The 23,897-nt window shown below is 42.4% G+C and overlaps 1 protein-coding gene across 4 annotated transcripts in view; it reads right to left on the bottom strand.

Annotated features, from left to right (window-relative positions):
- Positions 1 to 15,566: 15,566 nt before the first annotated feature.
- Positions 15,567 to 23,897, bottom strand: part of MAGED1 (MAGE family member D1) — a 54,550-nt gene continuing 46,219 nt past the window's right edge. The window contains exons 1-13 of one of the 4 annotated variants that reach the window (XM_011291724.4): positions 22,184 to 22,340; positions 21,558 to 21,631; positions 20,142 to 20,858; positions 18,817 to 19,485; positions 18,629 to 18,692; positions 18,326 to 18,405; positions 18,061 to 18,152; positions 17,758 to 17,837; positions 17,624 to 17,666; positions 17,298 to 17,360; positions 16,610 to 16,724; positions 15,979 to 16,364; positions 15,567 to 15,776 (exon numbers count right to left, since the gene is read on the bottom strand). In XM_011291724.4, coding sequence (XP_011290026.3) covers positions 15,987 to 16,364; positions 16,610 to 16,724; positions 17,298 to 17,360; positions 17,624 to 17,666; positions 17,758 to 17,837; positions 18,061 to 18,152; positions 18,326 to 18,405; positions 18,629 to 18,692; positions 18,817 to 19,485; positions 20,142 to 20,858; positions 21,558 to 21,602 — 2,346 coding nt within the window. In that variant the 5' untranslated portion in view covers positions 21,603 to 21,631; positions 22,184 to 22,340 and the 3' untranslated portion in view covers positions 15,567 to 15,776; positions 15,979 to 15,986. Of the gene's footprint in view, positions 15,777 to 15,978; positions 16,365 to 16,609; positions 16,725 to 17,297; positions 17,361 to 17,623; positions 17,667 to 17,757; positions 17,838 to 18,060; positions 18,153 to 18,325; positions 18,406 to 18,628; positions 18,693 to 18,816; positions 19,486 to 20,141; positions 20,859 to 21,557; positions 21,632 to 22,183; positions 22,341 to 23,897 lie in introns of those variants that run through there. The other 3 variants (XM_045051276.1, XM_045051277.1, XM_045051278.1) reach the window with 3 other exon arrangements.

Here is a 23,897-nt window from a genome sequence, read left to right as displayed (position 1 = left end):
AAAATGCTCAACAAAATACTAGCACATCAAATCCATCAATACATAAAAAAGATCATTCACCATGATCAAGTGGGATTTATTCCTGAGTTGCAAGCGTAGATATTTGAAAATCAATCAATGTGATATATCATATCAATAAGAGAAAAATAAGAACCATACGATCATTTCAATAGATTCAGAAAAGGCATTCGACAGAGTATAACATCCATTCATGATAAAAAACAAATACCCTTAACAAAGCAGTTTTAGAGGGAACATACTTCAACATAATACAGGTATGTTGTGATGAAAAACCCACAGCCAACATCATACTCAATGGGGAAAAACTAAGAACTTTTCCCCTAAGGTCAGGAAGAAGACAAGGAGGTCCAATATCACTACTTTTTATTCAGCACAGTACTGGAAGCCCTAAACCCAGCAATCAGAAAACAAAAAGAAATAAAAGGCATCCAAATTGGAAAGGAAAAAGTAAAACTTTCACAATTTGCAGATGACATGACACTCTATATAGAAAACCGTAAAGACTCCACTATGGAACTAATAATGAATTTGTAAAGTTGCAGGATACAAAATCAATGTGCAGAAACCTGTTGCATTTCGATGCACTAATAATGAAATAGCAGAAAGATAAATTAAGAAAACAATATAATTTACAATCCCACCCAAAATAATAAAGTACCTAGGAATAAACCTAACCAAAGAGATGAAAGACCTGTACTCTGAAAACTATAAAACACTGATGAAAGAAACTGAAAAGGACACAAAGAAATAGAAAGACATTCCATACTCATGGAAAGAAAGAATATTGTTAAAATGTATATACTACCCAAAGAAATCTACACATTTAATGCAATCCCTATCAAAATACTAACAGCATTTTTCACAGAGCTGGAACAAACAATCCTAAAATTTGTGTGGAAGCACAAAAGACTGCAAGAAGCCAAAGTAATCCTAAAAAACAAACAAACAAACAAAAAAACTGGAGGTATCACAATTATAGGCTTCAAGTCATAATACAAAACTTTAGTAATCAAATAAAAATATACTGCACTCTAATATAAATAAAACTATAACCAAATAAAAATATACTTCACTCTAATATACTGCACTCTGAATATTTTTTTTTTGGTACTGGCACCAAAAAAAGGCACATAGATCAGTAGAACAGAATAGAAATCCCAGGAATAAACCCACAATTATATGGTCAGTTAATCTTCGACAATGTAGGAAAGAATAGCTTCTTTAACAAATGGTGTTGGGAAACCTGTACAGCTACATGTAAAATAATGAAACTGGACCACTTTCTTATACCATACACAGAAATAAATTCAAAATGGATTGAAGATCTAAATGTGAGACCTGAAACCATAAAAATCCTAGAAGAGTGCACAGGCAGTAATTTCTCTGACATTGGCCATAATGACATGTTTGTAGATATGTCTCCTGAAGCAAGAGAAATAAAAGAAAAAAATAAACTATTGGGACTACATCAAAATAAAAAGCTATGCACAGAGAAGGAAACAATCAGTAAAACTAAACTGCAACCTACTGAATGGGAGAAGATATTTGCAGTGACATATCGAATAAAAGGTTAGTATCCAAAATATATAAAGACCTTATACAACTCAACACCCAAAAAACAAATAAGCAATTAAAAATGGGTAGAAGACATGAACACACATTTCTCCAAAGAAGATATACAGATGGTCAACAGACACATGAAAGGATGATCAACATCACTGATTATCAGGGAAACATTGATCGAAACTACAATGAGGTATCACCTCACACCTGTCAGAATGGCTGCAATCAAAAACACAAGAAACAACAAGCAATGATGTGGAGAAAAAGTAACCCTCTTGCACTGTTTGTGGGAATGCAAACTGGTGCAGCCACTGTGGAAAACAGTATGAGGGTTCCTCAAAAAGTTAAAATAGAACTACTGTATGATCTAATAATCATACTACTGGGTATTTACCTCAAAAATACAAAAACAATTCAAAGGAATACATGCACCCTTATATTTATAGCACCATTATTTACAATAGTCAAATTTTGGAAGCAGCTGAAATGTCCAACAACAGGTGAATTGATAAAGAAGGTGTGGTATATATATATGTAATGGAATTTTATTCAGTCATAAAAAAGAATGAAATCTCACCATTTATGATGACATGTACCTACAGAGTATTATGTATCTACAGAGTATTATGCTAAGTGAAAAAAGTCAGAGAAAGACAAATACCATATGATTTCACTCATACGTGGAATTTGAGAAATAAAACAAATGAGGAAAGAAAAAAAAGAAAGAGACAGAGAGAGACAAATCAAGATACAGGCTCTTAACTACAGAAAACACATTGATGGTTACCAGAGGGGAGCTGGCTGGGGAGGATGGGTGAAATATGCGGTTGTGATTAAGGAGTGCACTTGTGATGAACAGCAGGTATGTATGTCATTGTTGAATCACTGTATTATACACCTGAAGCTAATATAACACTGTATGTTAACTATAGTAGAATTAAAATAAAAACTTAATATACAGGGGTAACTGGGTGGCTCAGTCGGTTAAGTGTCTGACTTTGGCTCAGGTCATGATCTCACGGTTTGAGATTGAGCCCCACACTGGGCTCTGTGCTGAAAGCTCAGAGCCTGGAGCCTGTTTTGGATTCTGTGTCTCCCTCTCTCTCAGCCCTCCCCCACTCATGCTCTGTCTCTCTCAAAAATAAATAAACAATAAAAAATAAAAATATACTGCACTCTAATAGTTTTATAGTTCTTTTTGATGTTTGATTTTTCCTCAAGAATCATGGGTTAGAAATTCTAAAACTAATTTCTGTGTAGACTTAGCATTGAGTAAATAAATAAATTATATACATGGATAATATGAGCTATGTTTCTTACTGTCAGAGAAGGGGATTACAATTATTGAAAGGGAGAAATTTGAAATGAATCCCGTATTGGACTATAATTTGGGTAACAGTATGAACTCATGGTTTTTAATATGGATGTAAAATAGATTAAAATGTGGCCACACACACATATACATACATACACATATATACTCCCAGATGTGTCCTCTGAGAGGGCCTAATAGCAATGATACCTCTATAGCAGTGAGCACATCTAACACCCAGTTCTTGGTTTATAAGCACTATTACCCACTGAAAAAAGCCAGGGCTCCATGGTGAAATATATGATGCCTGGGGCAGGAAATACTGAAGATGAATCTGTAATAGCTTGCTGTGCCAAATTTAAGAAATGCTCAAGAAATGATGGGGATGTGTTAAATGGACTCAGGAGTCAACCTGAAGGGTCTCTCATTGACTGAATCTGTAACTATTATCATATCTAAATAATTAATCTTAGTAAAGGATTATAACACACTGAATAGAGTAATATCAATGAGTCAACACTGATACACATACATGCTTATATACATTCCTACATGGAAAGGTAAATAATTTTCTTTACAGAAAAAAATCAACAGCAGAAATCCAACTTCTGGAAAGTAGAAAGAGTCATCTCTGGACAATAAGCACGGTAATAATTGAATCAGGTAAGAATCATCAATGGATACTAAACCCAGTGGGTGAAAAAAATGACATCATGTGCATGGCTAATGCCTCAGAAGAGAATCTAAATTGCTCAGTCTGATCTTTGAAATTTTTCTTCAACGTGGCCCCAATCTACACTTGTTCCTCTGGTCACCTTTGGATTAGGTCTTCCAATGTAGTCTGTCTCTTTCACTTGCTCCTTCCATTCTAAAAGAAATATTAAACTCCTTCTGCACGTGAGCACTTTTGTACCTGGATACACTGCAGAGACAGAGAAAATTGGAGCCAGACCCAGATTTAAAGGCCATTCCGTGTTTCCTTGTTCTCATTCTACTACCACCAGCCTCACCTCCACCAAGACGTCCAGCTACCCACCCAGGGAACCACCCCCATTGGACTCTGCTACACACACATCATTTTGAAGATATATGAGCTCTTAGCTGTTGCTCTGGAAGTTCATATATCACTCCTATTCATTGACTAGAAATAGTCATAAGACCCCAACAAAACAGCAAGGTGGCTGAAAAATGTAGGAGAGTGCATAGAAATTTAATAAGCATTTAGTGGTGTTCTCCCCCCAAGTACCTTATTTTCCTCATATATTTTCATAGATGAGTAAACTAAGGCACAAAGGAGAAAATGCTTGCCCCAAATCACACATTGGAGGATTCAGAATTAGAAGCCAAAGCTCTCTGATGGCAAAATCCAAGTTCTTTCTACAACACCCTCCTGCCCTTGGCCTCCTAGAGCTCATACTATCCTGACCTTTTCCATGAACTTACATGTTCCATCATTTATGATTTTGACTGTAAGCAATGGTGTGCTAGTAAATGGTTAACAATTGTTTCTCAAAACAAAACAAAAAAACCCCCATGATTCGTAGTTGTTGCCATTTTTCATGGAGTAAATAATCCCACCATGACCAATTTCAAGTTACCAATTTCACTGAATATAAATGTGGGTCAAAGTGCACACAGGTGCAAGCTGGCCTCAACACATCTTTGGTCAAAAGCAACAAGAAGATTTTCTTGCCAATGTAAATAAGTGGATGTTACTAGAAAGATGTCAGAGACTCACAGAACTGAAGGATGACTGAAGAAAGTAACTTGAGAACTGGATAGAAAGCACAAAGACAGGAATAATCTGATCAGGATGCTGCTCTGGGTATAAAACCACATAAGCCATTCTATTTCATTCCTGTGACAATCATCTAAGTTTCAAAGTCCAAAAAAGGGCATGTGATTAAGAGTAGATTGTAATCCTGCCCCTTGGCAATATCAGGACAAGAAGAGGAAGAATATGGCTTACTCTATTTCAGTAGGGGGAGGCAAGCAACTGGACATGTCATTTCACAAAGACTACATATTTGTTTTCTATTAATGCAAAACAAATAACCACAACTTGAGCAGCTAAAACAAATCCATGTATTATCTCATAGTAATTTGTAGGTCAGAAGTCTGGGCATGGTTTGACTGGTTTCTCTGTTCAGGAAAACCTGAAATCAAGAGGTTGGCAGGGCTACATTCTTTTCTGGAGCCTCTGGGTAAGAATCCACTTCCAAACTATTCAGATCGTTGACATAACTCCAGTCTTTGCAGCTGTAGGCCTGACGTCCTTGTTTCTTTGATGGCTATCCACTACAGACCTCACTTAGTTCATAGAGGCCACCATATTCTTTTGCCAAATAGCCTCTATCTTCAAATCCAAGAATGGAGAATTTCCATGTATCAAATACCTCTCACTCTTCAAATATTTCTTTCCAGGAAGAGTGCAGTTCCCTTTAAAGTCTCACCTAATTAGGTCAGGCCCAGCTAAGATGATTTCCATATTTTACATTCAACTGATTTGGACCTTAATTACATGTGGAAAATCCCTTCACAGCAGCATCTAGTGTTTTATTTAATAACGGTTAAAAGGTTTATGTAAACAAGGGGATGGGGATCTTGTGGGGCATCCTTGAATTCTGTCTACCACAGTTTCATCTACCACAAAAATGGGGAACTGTATTACCTAAAAGGAAAGTGAGTGCCATCAGGAAAGACTAATGGATACCAACAACAGAGTTGTTGTACATTTGTACAACATCTACATATACTTTTTTCCATCCTATACTTTGGAAAAATGACAACATGCAAACACTCTTCGTACAAGCAAAAATGCATTCATGCATCCCCAAATGGAGATAAACCTAAAGTCGTATCAACCATAGCTTCCGGGTTCAAATTTAGGGTCTTCAGATGTCATCCATTCTTCCTTTAGTTCAAATGAATGCTATATCAATATACTGTAATAAAGTAAGCAAATAAAAGACACAACTGTCACCAGTTCATCACATATAAAATAGTAGGTAAAGGAGAAATAAAATGGGAACATTAAAATATATAAACATATACTTATTATAAAAAACAAAATATGAGTAACTACTGTAGTATATTCTTCATTTTTTTAATATATTTTTTAAGTTTTTATTTAAATTCCACTTAGTTAATATATAGCATAATATTAGTTTCAGGTATACAATATAGTGATTCAACAATTCCATACAACACTCAGTGTTCATCACAAGTGCATTCCTTAATCCCCATCACCTATTTAACACCACCTCCCCCAACCTACCCCTTGTTAACTGCTTGGAGATATTTTTAACAGGAATGATTTTTACCTCAGTGGTTCTCAAAGTGTGGTCTACAGACAAGAGGAGTAGCAACCTAACCTAGAACCTTAATTAGACAGGTACAGTCTCTGACCCACTCACACCTACTGAGTCAGTCTCTGGGTATGGGATCCAGCAATCTCTGTGTTAACAACCTCTCCAAAGTATTCTGATGTTTGAGAGCCTTTGATCAGCTCATTGATTCTCAAGCTGGTTTTACATAAAAATCATTTGGAGAGCCTTTGAATCTACAAAGGCCTGGGATCCACCCCAAAACAGTTAAATGAGAATCTTTTGGGAGTTGGATGCAGGTATTGATATTTTTTGTTTGTTTGCTTTTTGAAAGAGAGCACAGTGGGTAGGGGCAGAGAGAATCCTGAGTCAGCTTTGTGCTGCCAGTGCAGAGCCCGACGTGGGGCTCAATCTTACCAACCATGGGATCATGACCTGAGCCAAAATCAAGAGTCAGACACTTAGCCAACTGAGCCACCCAGGCGCCTCTAGGTATTGGCATTTAAAAAGTGCCTCAGCAATCAAAAAGAATGAAATCTTGCCATTTGCAATGACGTGGATGGAACTGGAGGGTATTATGCTAAGTGAAATTAGTCAGAAAAAGACAAAAATCATATGACTTCACTCATATGAGGACTTTAAGAGACAAAACAGATGAACATAAGGGAAGGGAAACAAAAATAAAAACAGGGAGGGGGACAAAACAGAAGAGACTCATTAATATGGAGAACAAACTGAGGGTTACTGGAGGGGTTGTGTGAGGGGGGATGGGCTAAATGGGTAGGGGTATTAAGGAATCTACTCCTGAATACATTGCTGCACTATATGCTAACTAATTTGGATGTAAATTTAAAAAAATAAAAAAAGTTAATAAATAAATAAATAATAAAAAGTGCCTCAGATGATCCTAGTGAAGACTATTTCTCAAATCTGGGCTGCATGTTATAGTAATCACCTGGAGAAACTTCAAAACATTACTGATATCAGGGGCCCCACTACATACCATTGAATCAGGTACAAACCTCCAGTTATAAAATAAATCAGTCCTGGAGACGTAATATACTGCATGACGACTATAGTTAATAATACTGTATTGTATACTTGGAAGTTGCCGAGAGATATTAAAAGTTCTCATCACAAGGAAAGATTTTTTTTTTTTGGAAAAAAAAATCTGTGGGAATGAGATCTGGAAATTGGTACCTTTTAGAAGCCCCCCATATATCTTTCATATGTAGTCAGCGTCAAGAATCATTGCTCTACCAGAAGCCATTTAGAATGGATTAAATTAACTCTCTAGGTCTATTCTCTTGATGCAGTTTATTTTATTTATTTTTTTTTAGATCATGAATTATTTTATTACTATTACAAATAATGCTGCAATAAACAATGTTGAATTTTGAATTTTGTTCATAGTTCCATAAACACTTATTATTTGTAAGGGACAGAGGCCTGAAAGTTAACTTTCTGAGACAGATATTGACACAATTTTTTTCTCCCCGCATTTCTGTACTACTTTACACTCCCCTGAAGAACATACATGGCATTAATTTCACACTATTCAACAGTGGATAATATCAGCCATTACTGTTATTTAACTTTAATTTTGCAAATGTGATGGGTGAAAATAATACCTTGTTATCTTAATTTGCATTTGCCTTAGCAGTGTGAATGAACTTTTTAAACAAAATTTACATCCAAATTAGTTAGCATATAGTGAAACAATGATTTCAGGAGTAGATTCCTTAATGCCCCTACCCATTTAGCCCATCTCCCTTCCCACAACCCCTCCAGCAACCCTCAGTTTGTTCTCCATATTAATGAGTCTCTTCTGTTTTGTCCCCCTCCCTGTTTTTATATTATTTCTGTTTCCCTTCCCTTATGTTCATCTGTTTTGTCTCTTAAAGTCCTCATATGAGTGAAGTCATATGATTTTTGTCTTTTTCTGACTAATTTCACTTAGTATAATACCCTCCAGTTCCATCCATGTAGTTGCAAATGGCAAGATTTCAATCTTTTTGATTGCCAAGTAATACTCCAGTGTGTGTGTGTGTGTGTGTGTATAAATATATATATATATATATATATATATACACATATATACCACATTTTCTTTATCCATTCATCCATCGATGGACATTTGGGCTCTTTCCAAACTTTGGCTATTGTTGATAGTGCTGCTATAAACATAGGGGTGCATGTGTCCCTTCAAAACAGCACACCTGTGTACCTTGGATAAATGCCTAGTAGTGCAGTTGCTGGGTCATAGGGTAGTTCTATTTTTAGAGTTTTGAGGGATCTTCATAATGTTTTCAAGAGGGGCTGCACCAGCTTGCATTCCCACCAACAATGCAAAAGAGATCCTCTTTCTCCCCATCCTCGCCAACATCTGTTGTTGCCTAGGTTGTTAATGTTAGCCATTCTGACAGGTGTAAGGTGGTATCACATTGTGGTTTCCATTAGTATTTCCCGGATGATGAGTGATGTTGAGCATTGTTTCATGTGTCACTTGCCCATCTGGATGTCTTCCTTGGAGAAGTGTCTACTCATGTCTTTTGCCCATTTCTTCACTGGATTATTTGTTTTTTGGGTGTTGAGTTTGATAAGTTCTTTATAGATTTTGGATACTAACCCTTTGTCTGATATGTCATTTGCAAATATCTTCTCCCATTCTGTAGGTTGCCTTTCAGTTTTGCTGATTGTTTCCTTTGCTGTGCAGAAGCTTTTATATTGATGAGGTCCCAGTAGTTCATTTTTGCCTTTGTTTCTCTTGCCTCTGGAGACGTGTTGAGTAAGAAGTTGCTGCGGGCAAGATCAAAGAGGATTTTGCCTGCTTTCTCCTCGAGGATTTTGATGGCTTCCTGTCTTACATTGAGGTCTTTCATCCATTTCGAGTTTATTTTTGTGTATGGCATAAGAAAGTGGTCCAGGTTCATTCTTCTGCATGTCGCTGTCCAGTTTTCCCAGTACCACTTGCTGAAGAGACTGTCTTTATTCCATTGGGTATTCTTTCCTGCTTTGTCAAAGATTAGTTGGCCATACTTTTGTGTGTCCATTTCTGGGTTCTCTATCCTGTTCCATTGATCTGAGTGTCTGTTCTTGTGCCAGTTCCATACTGTCTTGATGATTACAGATTTGTAGTATAGCTTGAAGTCTGGGATTGTGATGCCTCCCACTTTGGTTTTCTTTTTCAAGATTGCTTTGTCTATTCGGGGTCTTTTCTGGTTCCAAAGAAATTTTAGGATTATTTGTTCTAGCTCTGTGAAGAATGCTGGTGTTCTTTTGATAGGGATTGCATTGAATATGTAGATTGCTTTGGGTAGTATCGACATTTTAACAATATTTGTTCTTCCTATCCAGAGCATGGAATCTTTTTCCTTTTTTTTTTTTTTTTGTCTTCTTCAGTTTCTTTCATAAGCTTTCTATAGTTTTCAGTGTATAGATTTTTCACCTCTTTGGTTAGATTTATTCCTAGGTATTTTATGGTTTTTTGTGCAACTGTAAATGGGATTGATTCCTTGATTTCTCTTTCTGTCGCTTCATTGTTGGTGTATAGGAATGCAACCAATTTTTATGCATTCATTTTATATCCTGCAACTTTGCTGAATTCATGAATCAATTCGAGTTTTTTGGTGGAGTCTCTGGGTTTTCCATATACAGTATCATGTCATCTGTGAAGAGTGAAAGTTTGACCTCCTCCTGGCCGATTTGGATGCCTTTTATTTCTTTGTGTTGTCTGATTGCAGAGGCTAAGACTCCCAATACTATGTTGAATAACAGTGGCAAGAGTGGACATCGCTGTCTTGTTCCTGACCTTAGGGGGAAAGCTCTCACTTTTTCCCCATTGAGGATGATATTAGCGTTGGGTCATTCATATATGGCTTTTATCATCTCGAGGTATGCTCTTTCTATCCCTACTTTCTTGAGGGTTTTTATCAAGAAAGGATACTGTATTTTGTCAAATGCTTTCTCTGCATCTATTGAGAAGATCATATGGTTCTTGTCCTTTCTTTTATTCATGTGATGAATCACGTTAATTGTTTTGCAGATACTGAACCAGCCCTGCATCCCAGGTATAAATCCCACTTGGTCGTGGTGAATAGTTTTTCTAATATATTGTTGGATCTGGTTGGCTAATATCTTGCTGAGGATTTTTGCATCCATGTTCATCAGGGAAATTGGTCCATAGTTCTCCTTTTTACTGGGGTCTCTGTCTGGTTTTGGAATCAAGGTAATGCTGGCTTCATAGAAAAAGTTTGGAAGTTTTCCTTCCGTTTCTATTTTTTGGAACACCTTCAAGAGAATAGGTGTTAACTCTTCCTTAAATGTTTGGTAGAATTCCTCTGGAAAGCCATCTGGTCCTGGACTCTTGTTTTTTTTGGCAGATTTTTGATTACTAATTCGATTTCCTTACTGGTTACGGGTCTGTTCCAATTTTCTATTTCTTCCTGTTTCAGTTTTGGTAGTGGATATGTTTCTAGGAATTTGTCCATTTCTTCCAGATTGCCCATTTTATTGGCGTATAATTGCTCATAATATTCTCTTATTATTGTTTTTATTTCTTCTATGTTGGTTGTGATCTCTCCTCTTTCATTCTTGATTTTATTTATTTGGGTCCTTTCCTTTTTCTTCTTGATCAAACTGGCTAGTGGTTTATCAATTTTGTAAATTCTTTCAAAGAACCAGTTTCTGGTTTCATTGATCTGTTCTACTGGTTTTTTTTTGTTTTGTTTTGTTTTGATAGCATTAATTTCTGCTCTAATCTTTATTATTTCCTGCCTTCTGCTGTTTTGGGGTTTTATTTGCTGTTTTTTTTTCCAGCTCCTTAGGGCGTAAGGTTAGGTTATGTATCTGAGATCTTTCTTCCTTCTTTAGGAAGGCCTGGATTACTACTTTCCTCTTGTGACCGCCTTTGCTGCATCCCAGAGGTTTGGGGTTGTGGTGTTATCATTTTCATTGGCTTCCATATACTTTTTAATTTCCACTTTAACTGCTTGGTTAGCCCATTCATTCTTTAGTAGGATGTCTTCAGTCTCCAAGTATTTGTTACTTTTCCAAAGTTTTTCTTGTGGTTGATTTCAAGTTTCATAGCGTTGTGGCCTGAAAATATGCATGGTATGGTCTCGATCTTCTTGTACTTAGGGCTGATTTGTGTCCCACCATGTGGTCTATTCTGGAGAATATTCCATGTGCACTGGAGAAGAATGTGTATTCTGCTGCTTTAGGATGAAATGTTCTGAATATATCTGTTAAGTCCATCTGGTCCAGTGTGTCATTCAAAGCCATTGTTTCCTTGTTGATTTTTTGATTAGATGATCTGTCCATTGCTGTCAGTGGGGTGTTGAAGTGTCCTACTATTAAGGTATTACTATTGATGACTTTCTTTATGTTTGTGATTAATTGATTTCTATATTTGAGTGTTTCCATATTTGGCGCATAAATGTTTACAATTGTTAGGTCTTCTTGGTCTATAGACCTCTTAATTATGATATAATGCCCTTCTGCATCCCTTGATACAGTCTTTATTTTAAAGTCTAGATTGTCTGATATAAGTATGGCTGCTCAGGCTTTCTTTTGTTGACCATTAGCATGCTAGATGGTTCTCCATCCCCTTATTTTCAATCTGAAGGTGTCTTTAGGTCTAAAGTGGGTCTCTTGTAAACAGCATATAGATGCATCTTGTTTTCTTATCCATTCTGTTACCCTATGTCTTTTGATTGGAGCATTTGGTCCATTGACATTTAGAGTGAGTACTGAAAGATATGAATTTATTGCCATTATGATGCTTGTAGAGTTGGAGTTTCTGGCGATGTTCTCTGGTCCTTTCTAATCTTTTGTTGCTTTTCATATATATATATATATATATTTTTTTCCATCTTTTCTCCCCTCAGAAAGTCCCCCTAGCCTTCATTTTTAAAACTGGTTACCAGGTCAAAGTTGATATAAACATTTTCTTTACTCCCCATGTCATTTTTCTATCATCAGTCTGTCACCATCTCAGTCAGATGGGTTCTTTACCTAGAGAAATGATTCAAATATTTGTTTATGTGTAGTCTGAGGAGTTGTTAGCCTTGCCCGCATGGGATTGCGGTAGTAGCCTAAGAATTTTAACCACTTTGGGATGTGATAAAGTCACCCTAGAAGATCTCCTAGTCCCCAGACACCCCTCCATTCTGCCCCCATTATGTAGCAGCAACGCTATTTCCTCCTGAAAATTGAAATCAATCATCTTAGCCAGTACAAATGCTTCATTTTTTTTACTTATTTGTCCATTGGCATGACTATTACAAAATTGCCAGGTGGAGATCTCAACTTCCAAATCAATGGAATCATTGTTGAGTAACCTGGTAGAAACATGCCTTGCTTGGGTATTAAAATCTCTAAACTGGTAGAGCCCAAAGTCACAAGGACAACTTTAAGTTCCATCACTTAGTTCTTAAATCTAGGAATTCTGGTTTACTAGATGGCATTAAATATATTGGTGACTAGTTTAGAATATATGCTGTATATTATTATTATATATTTTTATTACACACACAATGTATACTATATACTATATATTGTAAGACAGCACCTCTAACACATTGAGTGTTGTCTCTCAACTGGTGGCATAACTGCCTTTCTTCAATACAGTCATTATTCCATTGTATAAGGACAACTTTTTTCTAAGTGGTGCAGTGCATGATAAAACCAGTGAATTCCATGGGAATAAGCCAATCACCACACTTTGAGTTTTAAAGTGAGTCCCTTGATCAGAAGCAATGTTGCATAAAATTCAAAACTGTGAAGAATTCTTTGTAAGATCACATGTTATGGTGCAGACAGAAGTACTTGTAGGCAGAAAAAGCAATTCCATATCTAAAATACTCATTTATTCCAGAGAAATCATAAAGCCAACTAACTTCTCCATGATATAATGGGGAATAGTTCCTGTATACACTTAACCTAGATTCAATAAAATGTTGACATTTTATTGTATGTCTTATCCTCTCTCTCTCTCTCTCTCTGTCTCCACACACACACACCCACACACACACAACTTTTTAAAATATTTTGAGTGTAAGTTACAAAGGTATTCTCTTTCAGAAAACAGTACAATAATCAAAATCAGACCACTAACATTGATATAATACTGTTATTTAATTTGGAGACATTATTCAGTAGATTTTGTCAACTGTCCAAATTGTACCAAAATTTCATGAGCAGGGGAGGGACAGAATCAAATCTCTTCTGTGGTGTGAACAGGGCAGACAGTGCACTGAAGCCCCGAGTAGGATGTGTAATCCACAGGGATGGAGCTAAGGGGGTTTCCACAGATATTGGGCCTCTTCTGCTATCCCCAGGCTCCAATGATCCAACCCTTCCTCTCTTCAGACTTCCAGAATTTCCTTGTGACCTTCCACACCTCTAGTGTTGCCATAACCACATTGTTCCCTAAACTTTACCTGGGACTGATTGTCCCAAGACTCTTCCACCACTCAGCACTTAACACAGCTTAGAAGATCCACAGGGCTCCATCATTATTGTATAGACTAGATTGCTGCCTCACAAATCACAAGAGTTGGGGGAGGCCCCAGAGATCACCTGTTCTCATGTCCTTCCCATTCCCAGTTGAGCAACTGAGGCTCAGAGAACTTTGAAACTACTAGGGGCAGGTGGGAGGACACCAGTTGGCTCTTCTTAGACCTGATGTCTTCCCCACACATTACACAGCTGGTCTACATTCCCCTCCCTACAGCCCAGTCACAATCTGCACACAGCGTGGAGCTGGGGGTATGGGTGGTGATGGGTATGGGAGTGAATGACACCTCAGGAAAGACCTGTGCCTACCTTGGGGGCTTGTGGATGGATTGGTTCTTTTCTGAGGCTGCAAAGTGGATTCCATCTACCTGAATATGGAAACTGTAAACACACAACGGGAAAAACCTGAGGTAGGTGAGGGATTCCATGGCATATGCTGGCACGTGGTGAAATCACCCACCTGCGCAGAAATGCCTCCTCAATCCCACAGAGTTTGGGTGTTTCATATCAACAGGTAGAATAACCAGCACCCAAAAATGTAGGAACCGTGGCCCAGGCCTGAGGTGACATAGAGATACAGGGCTAGAGCAACCCTTACCCAAAAGACCTTATGCTGAAATTCCCAAGTATTGCCTGAGAAAAGGGTCAGGATCCAGGCCTGGCTGAGTGGAGCCTGGCAGTGAGGACAAGAGGCAGGGGAGGGGCTGGGTCTCCATAGTGTTGGCTCCTTCCTATTAATCCTGGGCTCTCCCCAGAATGTGGACATCTCCGGAGAACCTGAGGAAGCCCTGGACACTGTCCCTACCCACTACTGAGCCCTTCCCAGGAGGCTAAATTGCCTTTGCTCTTGTTTTCTACCCTGATAGCTCCTGTTTCTGCCCTTGCCCACATGCGTAGGTACCACCAGGCCTCTGAGGAAGTTATGGCCGAGGCCTAATTTCACCCTCACTGAGAGCTCTGCTTCCAGCAAAGACCTCAGCAGCTCAAGCCAGGTTCTTGTTCACAGTCACACCAAAAGGAAGGCTAGCTCTCACAAGGCCTTGTCTTTCTCAATTCTTATTCTCTAAGCAACAAAGTTTCCTCTTTCTCCCTGCAGGAGGGGAGAAGAGGCCAATGTGAGGCCTCCATTATTATCCATAAGAACTTGTCTCTGTGATGAGGCCCTGATCCTTTGGAGATGGGAGACTGGGAGGACTTTCTAGAGGGACAGGTTCCTGGGAAGCATATCCAGAGATGAGGAGGGGGTGCCTTATGAATCCACCTCTTTATAGGCAATGTGGCTAAGGGTATGATATCTTCCTACTCACATAGGAGAACTCAGGTACCTGGATCACAGTGTTCTCTGCTCCTACTCCTGCCCCCATCCTGGAGCTATTTCACTTTCCACATGGTTAATACAACCAACAACCTGGAATCCCAGGAACATCATCTCCAGGAACAGTTATTTTCCCTCCCCTTCAACCACCCTCTCTGGACCTTGTCATTACCTGGAGTTCTACCTCTTTTGTCTTCTTAATTGCAACTGTCTGACCACCTACACCCTCTCCCATTATTTCATCTCTTTTAATGTCACCCTAGGACACCTAGCAGCATGTCTATCACATATAATTCACTTAAGTATTACTTATAAAGTAGACCATAGTAGTTCTTGATTAACACTGTGTTCATTACTCCCTCCTTTGTTTCCTAATCCATAAGCAGGGTCTACCCATATTTTTATCAGTTGAAAGCTAATCTGCCCCTGAGGCTAGCACTGAGGCCCTATCTCTCCCATATAAACAAGTTGATCACTCCTCAAACATGGGAAAAACAGAGAGCACATCTCATTCATTTTGCAGTTTCAATGTTTATTTCTGATACCAAAACTTGACAGCACACAAGGGGGATAAAAGCAACAGACAAGGAACAGCAAATAAATTTATCTTGCATGCCACTTTCAGTCAACAGGATGTGGCTCTCTAGATAGCTGTGTTTAGAAGGAATCTGAGGCTTCAGCCTCACTCAGGGGAAAGACTATTGCAACTGATTAGCAATATCTGTGGACATAAGAAAGAAAAAAAATAAAATCAATGATATATATCAAATAGTAATATAAACACCAAATAGTGTTTCCCTATACTTTCTTCATCTTCCCACCATGGGTTTCCTAAGACTCCCAGATGGTATACATAAATACATTCCCATGGATCCTGTATCTACCAATGACCCTAACTGCCCAATACAAAGTGATATACCTACCCAACATCTCACTCAACCCAGAAGAAACCAATGGCACCAAAGTTGGCAGCGAAGTTGGCACTGGCTGTACCACTAGGGCCAATAATGGGGCCAGCGAAGGTCTGAGGAAACCTGGAGCGGGCATTCTGGTGGTATCTGGCCCAGAAGGTAAATGGGATTCTAGACCAGGGATCGCCAAAATCTCCTTCCTCATCCCAGGTCAGCAGCTCAAACTCAATGTCATCCCAGCTCCAGGGCCCAGATACGGCCTCATCTCCAATCCCCATGCGGGTTCTCGCCTCAGCCCGGGCCTCAGCCTCAGCTGCAGCAGCGTCTAGAGCATCCAATGCCTCATCTGCAGCTTCCATGAACTGTGCAGTCCAGTCACGAGGATCTCTCTTTTGAACCTGAGATGAGGAACAGAAAATAAATTAAAAAATCCCTAATTGTATGAGTTAATATTTATGAAGTACCTACTATTTATTCAGTGCCCTACTTTGTGCTGCTGTTTACATAACAACGACAATAAATGCCACCAGTAATGCAGCACTACCATGTGTGATATCTAAGGTCTCATTCCTGCTCTGGACCCTTCCCAGCCAGTCATACCTCATCCCTTGACCTATCAGCTCTAGAGAAATTCCTCTATTACCTCTGCAATGAATCTCAGCACTTTCATCTTGCTAGTTTCATGGTAGGAACGGAGGCCCCAGAGGAACTCATACTCAGGAGGGTTGCTGTTGGGCACTCGTCTGTAATCCAGGTACCTTAGAGCAGAAAGGTCTTTGTTTCCACCCGGGCAAGAATGGTAGTCCAACAATGAATAATACTATATTTTGACACCCCCAATTTCAGGTAGCAAGTCCCCTCAGACTCATTCCTAAACCTAGCATAATTATATTCTAATAGTCAGACCTTCAAATTCCTGTACCAGTGCTTCTACATTAAGTAATCACCTAGAACTTCAGGGTGGCTTATATAGGGTCATAGAAAGGACAATGCTTAATCTCACCTTTTCCATCACAGCTCTAGCTCCACATTCTTGTAATATTGTTATTAAGTCATAGTTGGCCCATTGCAATGATTACAGTGGGGTGTAAACCTCAGCCTTGGAAATGTCTACTGTGGGTATACTGGACAGGTTTCACATGCAAGATAATTATACTGCAGAAAAATCCAACCATGAGCAGTCCACTCAATCAACACTTCCAAGTACATGTGTGTTTTTCTATGTATATGTATAGGTATAGTGTAAGAAATGAGCACAGGAAGGACTGTCTGAGGCTGACCAGCACACAGAACTCATGAGGACCAAACAAAGGCCCTTAGACATCACTTACTTTTGCTTTACAAACTCGTAAGTAAGAAGTTTCCTCAGATCTCCAAGGAGAGGATGTCTCACCCTGATAATAGAAAAAAGAAACCCATAATCAGAGACTACGAGATTGCCCAAAGAAAAGAAAAGAGCTTTCAAGCACAGAGGTCAGAGATGACAGAAGAAGCATAGAGTTCAGGACGATTTCCCCATCCACCCAGGTCACATCCTTGGGCTCTGTACTTCCCCAAACCAATCCCCCTAGACCACTAGGCTGATGCAATCCTGGGACCATCCTCTGTTGCCAAAGGATGATATAAACAGGCAAGAGATGAGAGAGCCCAATCATACCCAGGACGCAGTCCCATCTTGCGTAGTGCCTCCCAGAGGACAGCTGCAATGGGAGGCAAGGGGAGACAAGGGACGGAAAATGAGCATGAAAATCAGGCTGTAGCCAACCCCCAGCTGCAGATCCAGCCACTCACCTTCACTGGCACGGTTGCCATTCATGAAGATGACGCCCAATATCACCAAGAGGAGACCCAGCTTGGGTGTGTCTTTGGTCCTAACAGAGTACAGAAAGTTATATTTTCAGCAGCCATCTGTATGAGACACCCCAGGTAGCTTAACCATATAGCTTACCCAGCATTCCTCAGCAAGGGGATAATTCTACCCCAGTTCTGACCATGACCTGGTATGTGACCCTGAATCTTGGACCCTGACCTACTTGACACTCCCAGAAAAAAAGCACTGATAAAGGCAATGTTCCATCTCTCTTCCCATCTTACGTTCCCAGTATGCCAGCCAAGGACTCCGGGGTACTGATGAGAATATACAGGTGTTCTTCTTTGTCAATCTCCTTCAGCTGAATCCCAAATTTCTACAGGGACAAGAAAACAGACTATGAAATTACAAAATCTAGCATAAGCTACCCACACTCACTTGCTCACCTCCCTGTGATACTTCAGCCCTAAATGCCCAGTAGGAATCCCACGAATCGTTGATATCAAGACCTTCCCTCATTATTCCTATTCCTCAGGGCTGCCTTCTCACCTTCTCCAGGACAAAGCATGCACGTTCAATGATTTCTGGATAAACATCAGTGTATTCACGGATGATATCCCTCAACATTTCTGTAGGAGAAGAGAGTACCTGAGCTGAGCAGGCGCCACAGAGCTACAACCCCTTTGCCAGCCCTACCAAAGGGAAAATAATCAGGGCCCTCAAGGATGAAACAAGAAGAATCAGCCATGGAAAGAGGGGATTCAAGGGAAGGGGACTATAAGCAAAGGGATGTCCACAGAGCATGCGGTGAGGGGAAGGGCAGGGTGCCGGGGGAGGGCACTGGGTGCCTACCTGAGCGCTTGATGGGCACCTTGGTATAATCTTTAAGCATCAGGTACTTGACCAACTTATTTGCCTGGGAGGGGAAAAGGAAATCATTAAAGTTACTAAGATATTTATAGAAAACTTGATTATATTACAGATGCATGACAAAGACAAGAGGAAGAGAGGGAAAAGTGACTAGGGATAATAGTTCTTACTCTTTCCTGAAGAAGGGCCACATCTCGGGGCTGTGAGGCACCCAGGTTCTGTGAGGCACGTGAGTTGGGAGAGGGTCGCAGGTTTGGTGAGGGTCGTAGGTTCTGCCAGTCAGGTGGGACTGGCCAATCAGTGGGGATCCAGTCAGGTGGGAGTGGCCAGTCAGTGGGAAGTGGCCAATCAGGTGGTAGAGGCCAGTCGGGTGGTAGCGGCCAGTCAGGAGGGCCTTGCCAATCTGGAGGACCCTGCCAACCTGGTGGGGTCTGCCATCCAGGTGGGGTCTGCCACCCAGGTGGATTCTGCCAGGCTAGTGGGTTCGGCCAGACAACCGGACCAGGCCAGACAATGGGGTTTGGCCAGATCACTGGGTTCTGCCAGATCACTGGGTTCGGCCAGATCACTGGGTTCTGCCAAGCAACTGGGTTTTGCCAGGCTGGTGGGGTCTGCCTAGCTGGGGGGCTCTGACGTGCTGGTGGGGTCTGCCGGGCTGGCTGGTTTTGCCAGCCTGAAGGGTTCTGCCAGGCCAATGGGGTCTGCCAGAGCACATTGGGGGGTGCGCCAGGTGGGTTCTGAGTGGTAACTGGAACCGGTGCAGACCTCCATGTCCCTGCAGTCAGTGGGGCCCGTCTCTGATCCCCACTGCTGTTCTCATCCACATTCAAGTTATTAATCTGCATCATCAGAGAGAAGGAAAGTCCAGGGTCACCAGCTATTTCTGTGGCCTCACCCTATCTATTCCAGGAAGGTCTCCTAAAACCCTCACCTGTAGTGACAGCCTGACCCACTAGCCAATGGTCACCCTGAGTCCTGGGCTTGTCTTTCACTGTCTTCCAGGCAGGAGTTTCATCTCTGAACCAGGCCAGGAGCAACCCAAGGGTGGGGCCTGAGGCTTCTCCTCTTCCTATGTCCACCACTGGCTCTGCTTGTACCACCCTGGACAAATCACTCAAGTCACTTCACCTCTCTGGGACTTAGTTTCCTTCTCTGTAAAACTGAGACTATGATCCCTACCTGGTATTATCTTGAAGATTTAATGAGATAACCTGTGTGAATGTGCCCAGCTCAACCCTAACACATGGTGGCTACTACGAAAAGTGTTAAGCTGAATTACATGCGGGGTGCATATATTATGTGTCCATGTCTCATCTCCCTATCAGTCTGTGGATATTCAGAGAGCAGAAATGATCACATTTATCTTGTTATCCCCTACAACCTAGCTGAATACAGGCCATTATATACATATGTTTTGTTTTGTTTAGAACAAATGAACAACCTCAGAGAAGAAAGGAGAGAGCCCAAAGCAAAGTGGAGCTAGGAGGGATCTCACCTTGCGGGTCCTCTTGCCCCGAATTATAGTCCTGGACTCCAGATTCTGAGCCTGGGAACCATCTGCTGATGTCTGTGCAGCTGCACCATCAGATTCAGGGATACCTGGGTTGGTCTCTACTTCAGTCTGGGAAGTGGCCATCTTGGCTTGGTTAATATTCTGGATCTGGGTATCAACCGTTGGGGCCTTAGTGGTGTCATTCCAAGCCTTAAAGGCTGTCTTAGGCTGAGTGTTGGCCACCTCACTGGCACTGAGAGACTGAGAGAAACTGTAGGTGTTATTTTGGCCCACTTTAGTAGTGGCACTCTGGGCCTTAAAGGCCATCTCAGACTTGTTAGCAGTTAACTCACTGGTGGTTGCTGCCTGGGAAAAATCATAGGCAGCATTTGGGCCCTTAGGAGCAGCATTCTGGGACTTAAAGGCTGCCTTAGTCGGTGCATTGGGCATGTCCTTGGCATTAAGAGCCTGAGAGAAATCATAGGCACCATTTGGGCCTTTTGTGGTGGCATTCTGAGCCTTAAAGGCTGTTTTGGGCCTAGCGGCAGCCGCTAAAACCTGAATGTCAGCCATCTCACTGGCTGTTGGGGGCTGTGAACTCTGGGGACTAGCATTCGGCCCAGCTGCTGTGGCCTGGTTGGTAGGTGGAGCCTCTGAAATCTGGATGGCCTCCATCAGGGTCTGCATAAGCAAGGTGCTGTCTTCTACGGAGGCCTCAGCCTGCAAATACAGGGGGGAAAATTAAATTTGAAGCGGGAGGGTAGGGGGAGCAATGCAGGGGAGGTACAGGCAGGAGGATGGTGCAAAAAGGGGGAGGCACAGATCCAGACCACCAGCAAGGGGCGATGGGAGGCGAAGTGGTAACAAAACGTGTGGCAGGGATGGAGTGGGGCACGGACTAAATGAGGGGTGGGGCAGAATGAGGAGTGGGGTCGAAATGGAATGAAGGGGGCGGTGGGGGGTGATGGAGGAGGTTACAGCAGAGCAATGCGGTGTGCGGCAGCTCAGGAGCAGCTCAGGACAAGAGGTGAGGCAGAGCAAGGGTGCCGCCTCCAGGAGTTGAGAATAAGGGGGGTCGGTCGCAGGGATGGGTAAAGCAAGACAGACGGAGAGTGGCCTCAGGAGGTTGGGGGAGGGGGTGGCAGACTGCTCTACAAGCGTCAGGACTGTGGAAAAAAAATGGTTCCTTACCCAACCCGCATTCTCTGGGCAGATTGCCCTGACTACTAACAGGGTCTCCCCTTTCTCTAAGCAGGGACTGAGGGCTGAAAAGGGATGCCCCTCCCCCCCCTCAATAAACCATGGGAATTTGAAAGACGACGGAGTCTAGGCACGAAGAGGTAAAAATCAGATCCAGCCAAAGGGGCCCCAGGGAACTGTCGGCTAGGGAAATGGTGGGGTGGGGAGCGGAGATCTCACCTGGAAGCCGAGGAGGCCCGCACCACAGTCCATTTTCTGAGCCATGGCTCCTGTCCCTCTGGCAAGAGCAGAGCCTGGGCGGGGGGGGGGGGGGGGGGGGGGGGGGGGAGGGAGCTGGGCGTTATACTACAGAGGGCAAATACGAAGGACCGAACTGGGGGGGGGGGTGTCTGGGGGTTGACTGTGGGGGTGAATGAGGCGCTGAATGTGAGGGGAACGGGCTGGATCGGGGTGGGAAAAGTGAATGGGTGTCAGGATGGTGGTTCTGAATCCTGAGAAGCTACTGCCGGAAAGAAGCTTCAAATCAGGGTTCGGAAAACCAGTAACAGTTCTGAATCCAAGGGGAATGGGTTAGGACTCGCATATGGTAAAATTGAATGGAGGTTTCGAATCAGGAGGAATCGTATGACAGTACAGATTGAGGTCGAGAAATCTGTGGAGATTTTTAACGATGGGAGGGGTTCGGAGAGCAAACAGAGGTTCTGAGTAAAGGAGGGTCGGGTAAGGGGTGTGAATCGGGGTTCGGGGAGTGGAAGGGGGATCAGAATCCGGGGTAAAGGGATCGAAATGAAAAATGGGGGGCCCGCACCAGGGGGCAGATGCCCTGTCTGGGGGCTAATTCTCACCTTGCCTCAGGCCCCAACCCCAACCCCCTCGTTGCCTCCCTTCTTCACGACTCAGAGGATCGGGATTGCAGTGATCGGCTCTCGGCAGCCGCACCCTCTCCTTGTCCAGGAGAAAATGCCAGCGCGGCAGCTAAGAAGACCCCGCCTCTCCGCCTAATATACCACCCACCGCCTCAGATAGTTGTGCGCATGCGCAAGAACTGACCGAGCAAATAAAAGTCCCGCCCGCTTCCCCAACAAAAGCTTCGTCCTGAACATCACGGTGCGCATGTGCAGTGGCAAGCAATCCCGCCCCTTTGCCAACACACCACCCCACCACCAACCAGGTCGACAGTATACCAGGGTCCCACCTCTTTCCTCAATATCCCCTCCCCCAAACAGATGCGCGGCGCCTTTAGGTCCCACCCCTTGCCCCACACCGGCCCCCAACCTTTTCCGCAATGCGTCTCCATTCTATCCCTTCCCTCTTATGGCCCCTCCCGTCGGGTCGGCATGCATCGCCACCCCCTTGCCTAGCACCACTTAGGTCACTGTTAAGGAGGTGTCTGTGTGGGGTCTCTAACTGCAACAAGTGCTAGGCTCCTGCTAAGCATACCTACTTTGGGACCCAGGAAAAGGAACAGACAGAGAGAATACACTGTTGGAGATAGAACAAGTCTGCACCTGACACACAAATCTATATGATCCCCCTCAACAGATCCCAGACTCCTAAACATTGGATTCTTTCCAGCACTTTGTGCAGCTCCAACCATGCGCTTATCTTGTGTGCTAGTGAGATGGGGAGGGAAGGGCACAGCTTCAACATCACAGTACAGTCTGTGCTGGGGCTTGTCTTCTCACAGCAGCCCTGGGAGGTGGGTGTCAGCATCCCTATTTTATAGGTCAGGAAGCTAAAGCACAGATACACTGTATAAACTAGACAAGGCTATAGAGCCAATAAACAGAAAATGCAAAACGCGGGCCAGGGCCTTCTTGACTCCAAAACCCACGTTCCACTAGTTTTGGCCTGGGAACTGAGGCACCCTCCCCTCTTCAGGTTGAGTGACAGATTTCTCTCTCTCTCTCTCTTTCACACACACACACACACACACACACACACACACACTCCCTGCCCTGTCAACACCTGCCCCAAAGAAGCAAGGTTTGTGTTCTCCAAGACTTAAGCTCATGCTCTGCACACAGAACACAGGTAGAGACCCTTAGTCCCCACCCCCTCTATGTGGTTCCATCCAGGTGTGGGGATTGTTCTTCAGGATTCACTCCCTACTCTGTCAGGCCTCTCCCTGTGAGTGGCACAAACACACTGCCCATGAGGTCTTGCTGGTGCCCACTGGAGCGGCCAGGACAATCAGGCATTTGTGTGCCTGACCCATGGCAAGCCTGGATTCAGAGTAAATGTTTACCCTGGTTCCTTCCAGGCTTGGGTCCTCAATTCCTGGGATGGACTGCTGTGCCATTCTATCCATAGCTGTGTGAGCCTGCTCAGGTCATTCCACTTCTCTGAGCCAGCTTCTCAACATGCAAAATGGGAAGCACAAATAGCACTGACTGGAGTCCGACCCAAGGACACACATGTTGCTATGCTTCCGATGACTGGAGAGTCAGAAAATCATATACAGATGTGAAATGACTCAAATTGAACTGATAACTTTCCAAAAATCCAAGGCAGATCTTTGTACATTTCACATTTGTTCTGGCATCAGCTCCAGCCAGG

This window comes from Felis catus, chromosome X, assembly GCF_018350175.1.
Source record: "Felis catus isolate Fca126 chromosome X, F.catus_Fca126_mat1.0, whole genome shotgun sequence".
NCBI lineage: Eukaryota > Metazoa > Chordata > Mammalia > Carnivora > Felidae > Felis > Felis catus.
This window is presented reverse-complemented; position numbering and strand designations above follow the sequence as displayed.